The sequence below is a fragment of the Triticum urartu genome, chromosome 2A (assembly GCF_056163025.1).
Source record: "Triticum urartu cultivar PI428250 chromosome 2A, HENAU_Tu73, whole genome shotgun sequence".
In the NCBI taxonomy this organism is placed as follows: Eukaryota; Viridiplantae; Streptophyta; class Magnoliopsida; order Poales; family Poaceae; genus Triticum; species Triticum urartu.
Genome location: NC_141874.1, coordinates 113,189,518 through 113,197,418, shown reverse-complemented (window position 1 = coordinate 113,197,418; position 7,901 = coordinate 113,189,518). Strand labels below are relative to the sequence as shown.

Genomic DNA, 7,901 nt, shown 5'->3' with positions numbered 1-7,901 from the left:
ATTTGGTGCAAATTATGGTTGGTCATGCCTGTCGGATCCAACGTCACAGATGCGCCCGGGCGTGTCCGGGCCTCCTCATATGTGCCCCAGATTTGAGCTGGATATGAGGGGTGCTCATTAGCTCGCGCATATAGGGCTGGTATGAGGAGCCCATCTGGGTCGGGATTTTGTGACCATTCAGTGAACGGGCCATTCGCTCGAGCGCATAGGGTGGGTTTGGGGAGCTCGACTGAAGATACTCTAGTGTGCTGGTTAGGCTACTCATAGTGGGGAGTAGCTTAGACTAGTGTCATAGAATTAGTATGATATATAGTTGCATTTATTAGGTTGTAGATTCATTTTACCTTGGATTGTGTGATGTTACGGTAATATCTTATGTCACTACAAACACCTCTCTCCCCATTCATTACTTGCCACACAAACAAACTTGCCTTACTGCCACTATGGCCAAACTTAGAGTTTATGATTTTTAAAGAGGCTTTCGCACTGTTTTATAAATAAGTCACACAATCTAACAATATAGAGTACTGAAGACATACACATACAGACTCATCAAACAAAGACACAACAAAAACAAACCGAGCATGCTAAGAAGCACGATGAGTGCAACTATTAGACGCTTTCGATAAGCCATTAAGAAGAAACACGGGGAGGCCGGACCAGCGCAAGACATAGTCAAGGCCACTGTTGAAAAGCAAACACACACCACCTCAAATAAACCACCGGACTTTGTCACACCATCACCATCAAATTGTCGGATGTGAGGACCCTCTACCCTCTCGCTCCAGGAGCGCTGACTCTGCCAGCAAGCAGAAAGTATAGACAAGACATTTGTCACGTGCAAAGGATAGGTGTACATGAGGCCACTAGTCACCGGAACCGAGACGTTGGAGCTCCAAACCACCTCGAACACACTGCAACTATTGTACCGTTTTAAGACATAGCTGAAATTATCTCAATGTAATTTTATTATGTTTGGGAAGTTTATACTTCTGGCAAACTTTTATAATGAATCCAGACCCGTAGGCAGAAAAAAGAAAATAAAAACCGATCCATCGATATTTAGAAGTTGTCAAACTGCCATCGATCCCAGTAGATCCTGTCTCAGTCGCCGAAAACCTCCGAACTGAATAATAACCTCTAATATGGAGGCAGGAGGCTAACAACCACTATAGAAGAGTCGTCATCCACCCCATCATCGACATAATTTTTAGAGTGTCAATATGTGGTCTCGCAGCCTCCATATTGTCCGCTCGGGAGGGAGTGTAGCTAGTGATGAGGGCTCATTTACAGCTGGCTCCAAATCCAATTGTAAGCTCGGGAGGGAAGTTTTAACTTCTTCCTCTTCGCGCCATGCGTTTGAAGCAGTCCGTCCTCCCACACACTACTGGCGACGGGTGCTCAACCATTAATGCCACAACCTAACCCTCAGATTCTTGTGGCGCCCGTCGAATTGCCGCCACATGGCATCATCTCATGGCTTGCATGTTTCCTTGCAACGCGAGTGTACTGTACCGCGACCCAAAATTGGTGTTTCCTTGCCTCGTCTCGCTCGCTCGCGGCAGCTCGGTCACTTCTCACGCATGCTCCCCATGCCAGCTATTGTCGCTCTGCTGGTTTACGAAAAAAATCATTTTTTCTAAAAATCTGAAAAATGGGGAAATCAACAAATGTTCGCAAGTTTGCAAGTAGTTCACAAATTTTTAAAATATTCATAAGTTTAGGAAAAAAATTATGAATTTGAAAAAATATTCAGAAATTTGAAACTTTTGCCTATTCTTTTTATTTCAAAAACTGAGAAATATTCATGAATTTGAAAATTCTCATAATTAAAAAATGTTTACCAATTTCTGAAAAGTTCACAGATTTGAAAAATATTTGTGATTCTTCTAAAAAGTGCAAATTTCAAAAATTGTAAATACATAAAACTGGATATTTTTGAAATTTTGTTTAAGAATTTAAAAATCAATAGTATCACTTTTTTTAATAAAATTTAGAAAAATAAATAAAAACAGCTGCAAGATCACAAAATCAGAATAGAGTGGTGGAGCTAGATGGGCCAGCCCATTAAATCAGTTACTCAGCTGGAGTGGCCGACTTATGCGTAGCGTTACAGAGGTGTGTGTATGCTTGTGTATGTGAGCGACTTTGATTATACCATGTTTAAAAAAAACTTAAACGTTAAATAGCATATTCCAAGATTACCTTTTGTCGGAAATATGTTTAAAACCTTTTTGTCCGAACTAAGTGCATGCCAATAGTTTCTAAAAAAAAGTGCATGCCAATAATTGGGGTCTTCTCCAACCCACAACATAACAAAGTGCCACTGCTCCGTTGCAAGTTGCAACCTCGTGCTCCTTACTCACGTCCATTTTCTTCTCAAACTAGATGTCAGTTACATTACGTCGTGCTATAAGTAGCCGTGATCAAGCTGCAACTACACATCAAAGTTGATAAGTGAAGATGAAGCTTGCTGTTTGTTAGACAAACTAGGGTTTGAAACAATACTCGATATCCTTGGTGGGTACGGCTGTCATATATTTATAAGAGGGAACCGTATAAATACAGGTTATGTTATAACACGTATATATGCTATATACTTAGTCTAACATCTTTCCTCAATCTTAACTATGTCCTAAAACACTCAAAAGGTTAAGATTGCGTCGACAACCCTCAAAAGAAGGTAAGGGCAAGGGTTTAGTGAAGATATCAGCAAGTTGATCCTTAGAAGAAACAAACTTGATCTGAAGAAGCTTCTGAGCAACACGTTCCCTCACAAAGTGATAGTCAACTTCGATGTGCTTCGTTCGGGCATGAAATACTGGATTGGATGAAAGATATGTGGCACCAATGTTATCACACCACAGGACAGGCGGCTGAGTCGGAGAGACCCTCAACTCCCGAAGCAAAGACTGCACCCACATGATCTCAGCTGTGGCATTAGCAACTGCTTTGTACTCAGCTTCAGTACTACTCCGAGACACTGTAGCTTGCTTGCGAGCTTGCCAGGCGATCAAGTTAGGTCCAAAGAACATAGCATGTCCCCCTGTGGATCGCCGATCATCAAGACTACCAGCCCAATCGGCATCAGAAAATGCTGAGATCAAGCCAGAAGATGCAGGCTGAAGATGAAGGCCATATGAACCAGTGTGACGGACATAGCGCAAGATGCGCTTAACGGCCGACCAGTGAGAGTCACGTGGTGCATGAAGGTACTGGCACACACGATTAACAGCAAATGATATGTCTGGACGAGTAATGAGCAAGTACTGCAGCCCACCAACAATGCTGCGGTATTCAGTGGCATCCGCAGGAGAGAGCAAGTCACCATCAAAAGCTGTCAGTTTGTCTGTGACAGACGTGGGAGTCATAGCAGCCTTACACTGCAACATACCAGCACGGCGTAGGAGATCCTGAGAGTACTTCTTTTGAGTAAGAGTCAAGCCACCATCAGAACGAAGCACCTCCAGACCCAAAAAATAATGCAGTCTCCCAAGATCCTTAACAGCAAATTCAGCACCAAGAGAGGACACAAGTCGATCCGTAGCAGCAGCGGATGAACTGACAAGTATGATATCATCAACATAGACCAGAATTTACATAGTCACCTCAGGTCGCTGAAGAATAAATAGAGATGTGTCTGCTGTAGAGGGCACAAACCCATGCGCACGAAGAGCAGTGCCAAGACGTGCATGCCACGCACGAGGGGCCTGCTTTAGACCATAGAGAGCCTTGACAAGGCGACATAAGTGATGTGGCCGAGCAGGATCAACAAAACCTAGTGGCTGACGCATGTAAACCTCTTCTTCCAGAACTCCGTGAAGAAAGGCATTATGAACGTCAAGTTGTCGAAGCGACCATCCTCGAGTAACAGCCAAGGAAAGAAGAACACGAATCGTAGTTGGTTTAATAACAGGACTGAATGTGTCTTCATAATCAATGCCATACCGTTGTTTGAATCCCTTGGCAACCAGGCGTGGCTTGTACCTCTCAATGGAGCCATCAGCATGTTTCTTCACCTTGAAAACCCATTTAGAATCAATGATATTGACACCAGATGGAGGTGGAACCAAATGCCAAGTGTTGTTTCTTTGGAGAGCATGGATCTCCTGCTCCATAGCAGCACGCCAATGAGGAATGCCAAGCGCTGCCTGCAAATGTCGTGGTTCAGTTGTAGGATCGGCTTCAGCATGAGCAACATAGGCCGCAAGCCATGCGACAGTACCGTCAGTGCGCTTCTTCGGTTGGAAGATGCCACTCTTGCTGCGAGTATGAGGACGCAAGACGGCCGACTGAGGCGGCGGTGGAGCAGCCACCACACGGGAGCCACTGTCCAACAGAGACGAAGAAGACACGCTGTCAGGCGAGTCAATGATCACAGCCGGTGAGGTAGTCACTATCGTACCCGAGCCTGGAGTAGTTGGCGAAGACAGGCTGGGCATGGTTGGTGATGACGGGCCAGGCAACGAGGACGAACCCGAGGCACCAGCCGACGAGGCCGCTGACCCAAGTGACAGGGCTGCGGGGTCAGCCGACCCGGGCGACCGCGCAGACGCCAGCCCAGGCGATGTGGGCGTCGCGGGGTCCGTCGCAGTGTCCGTCGCTACGGGGGTCGTCAGCCTAGGAGACTGCAAGGCCGCTAGACCAGGTGACGTGGGCGCCCCATCGAGGCCACATGCATGAGGCATGCATGTATGATCAGTGTCGGGGGAGGCGGCCGGCGTATCAACGGGGTCAGCCGGCGCGGCGACAACTGGCACAGTCGAGGCCGCATTAGCATCATCATCAAGAAGCTCAAGTCGAGCACCTCGTCCAGTCCCTGCACCATGGTTAGGCAACAACAGAGGAGAATATGCAGCATCTACAAATTGATCAGGCAAAACTGGAAAAGAGTGTAACTCGGTGACGGGAGTATCAGTGGGAGATGTGAGCGTGGAAAAAGGGAAGACAGTCTCATCGAACACAACATCACGAGAAATGTAAACACGATTTGTTGGAAGGTGGAGACACTTGTAACCTTTGTGGAGAGGACTGTACCCAAGGAATACACATTTTTTTGGATCGATACTCAAGTTTATGCTTATTGTATGGGCGGTGATGCGGCCAACACGCACAACCGAACACTTTAAGGAAGGAGTAGTCTGGAGTTTCATGGAGCAACACTTCTTGAGGAGACTTCATGTGAAGAAGTCGTGCGGGAATCCTATTTATCAAAAAACAAGCAGTAACAAAAGCATCACTCCAGAACCGAAACGGGACAGAGGCATGTGCAAGAAGTGTTAGACTAGTTTCAACTATATGACGGTGCTTGCGCTCAGCTGCACCGTTCTGCTGATGTGTATGAGGATAGGACACATGGTGAGAGATGCCAAGCTTCTGAAAGAAGGTGTTAAGATTACGGTATTCACCCCCCAGTCAGACTGGACATGAATGATTTTGTGCTTAAGCAACCGCTCAACATGTGCTTGAAATTGCATAAAGACATGAAACACATCAGATTTGCGCTTAATGAGATAAATCCAAGTAAAGCGACTGAAAGCATCGATGAAACTGACATAATAGTTGTGACCACTAACAGAAGTTTGGGCATAGCCCCACACATCCGAAAACACAAGTTCGAGAGGAGCCTTAACAACAGACTCGATACAGAAAAAAGCAACTGATGACTCTTGCCTTGTTGACAAGCATCACACACTAGAAACTCCTTATTACTAGACGCAACTGGAAGACGATGACGATGCAGCACATGGCGCACAATGGGAGTGGCAGGATGACCAAGGCGAGAATGCCACTGTGACGACGACACCCGAACACCACTGAAAACTTGAGATACTCGTGGCACATCAAGAGCTCGTGGTACATCAAGCGCATATAAGCCATCGCGAGCTCGACCACTAAGAAGAACGGCCCTCGTGTCCCGGTCCTTAACAAAAAATGAAATGGACTCAACAAACACATTGTTGTCATAAGTCAATTTAGGAACCGAGAGTAAATTACGTGTGACTGAAGGAACACGAAGGACATCAAGGAGACGCAAAGTTTTAGTGGTACGCGAAAGAAGAGATGCCTGACCAACATGTGAGATGGGCATACCTGATCCATTGGCAGTGCGGACCTGATCATGACCGGTGTAGGGCTGGCGAGTAGCCAACTTGTCAAGCTGGCTCGTCAGGTGATCTGTTGCGCCTGTGTCCATGTACCAGGCAGGATCCACATAATATGAAGGAGTGAACCCAGGGTCATGTGTGGCGAGAGCGGCTTGCTTCTCGTTGCCCTTCCCATTATTCCCAATGCCAAGGAAGTCACGTTTAAACCGACGATGGCACCGAGACGCCAAGTGTCCCTCAATGCCGCAAAGCTGACACTCCACCCCACCGCCACACGCCTCGCAGTGGAGCCGCTTGCGGCCGGCCATTGGAGGAGCTGAAGCGGGCGGACGAGGCTGGTTGCCCGAGGACGGAGGCGGTTTCTGCTTAGCACCACGGCCACCGGTGCGGAGAGCAGTGTTCGCAGATGGGCCCTCCGTGTAGACTCCAACTGAGCGGCGAGCGGCGAGCCGCTGCTCCGTGCTGAGGAGGCGGGCGTAGAGGTCACGAGGCGGCATCGTCGTGTCACATCCGTTGACGTTTTCAACAAGAGAGTCATAGTCCTCATCAAGGCCATTGAGAATAAATGAAGTAAACTCCTCGTCACGGAGGGGCTTCCCAATTGAGGACAGTGCGTCAGCCAAGCTTTTGACCTTGTTGAAGAAGGCCGTAATGGAGAGAACATTTTTCTTGACCTCACATAGTTGATTACGAATGCCAGAAGAACTGGCCAGCGACTGCGAGGAGAAGCTAGTATCGAGGGTAGCCCATGCATCCCTCGACGTCGTGGCAAAGACCACCATGCCAGCCACGGAAGGAGTGAGCGAGGACTGAATAACACCCAGAATAGCCTGATCCTGAGCAATCCACCGACGATGAGCAGGGTTGGGCACCATGACGGAGCCACCAGTGGCCGAGGGCACCGGAACAGTGGCCGGGGGACACGGCAGCGTACTGTCGACATACCCCTCGAGACACTACTAGGAAAAGGGCTACTAATGGCGCACCAGTTTTGCCTACTAATGGCGCACTACTGGTGCGCCATTAGTATCACGCCACTAGTATTTCTTACTAATGGCGCACCACCGGTGCGCCATTAGTATCTGGTATACTAATGGCGCACCACGCAGTGCGCCATTAGTATCTGGCATACTAATGGCGCACTGTTGGGTGATGCGCCATTAGTATGAATATTAGGTTTTTTTTTACTTTTCTAAATTTTGCACAAGTTACAAAATATATTATTGGACAGAATATAGACAGCACCCCACAACAAGAGCAGATTCATCGAATACAATAGAAGATTAGTCTCCGAATACAATTCATCATATTAGTCTCCGAATTCAAAAGACCGAACAAGGATAGAACATTACAAGTCTCGAGACCGCGAGTAGCGAGTTTGTCGGAAGTAATACTAATCCTAACAAGTCCTACTAATCATCATCATACAACTTCTACTCGTTATTAATAACAAGTCATACGATCATCATCTTGATAGTCATCGAACCAACCCTACTTAATTGTTCTTAGCACATGATCATCAGTATTAGGCAGGACCTAAATACCCTATTTAAGCTAAAATAGCATAAAACAATATAGACTCCATTATGGAGAATGGAGAACATCCTGTCTCCAATTCTTGCGCTTCGCTTCCTTTTGCTTCCAAGAATCTCCTTACGACTGTCCATACATTTTTTCCATCCTTTGATTTTCATGTCTCCACTTCTTTTAGAAATCTCGTATGGACAGTTGAGATTCGTAGGATGACTTGGTTGTATGTTCAAAACATTAAGACTACCTTTCTTATACATCAAA

The 7,901-nt window shown here is 46.7% G+C and overlaps 1 protein-coding gene across 1 annotated transcript; it reads right to left on the bottom strand.

Annotated features, from left to right (window-relative positions):
* Nucleotides 1-2,624: 2,624 nt before the first annotated feature.
* Nucleotides 2,625-6,982, bottom strand: LOC147984179 (uncharacterized). The gene is made up of 3 exons (XM_087540997.1): nucleotides 6,094-6,982; nucleotides 3,949-4,861; nucleotides 2,625-3,561 (listed from the first exon to the last, which is right to left on the bottom strand). The coding sequence occupies exons 1-3, from the start codon at nucleotides 6,980-6,982 to the stop codon at nucleotides 2,625-2,627; spliced, it is 2,739 nt and encodes a 912-aa protein (XP_087397123.1).
* Between the last annotated feature and the right edge of the window lie 919 nt (nucleotides 6,983-7,901).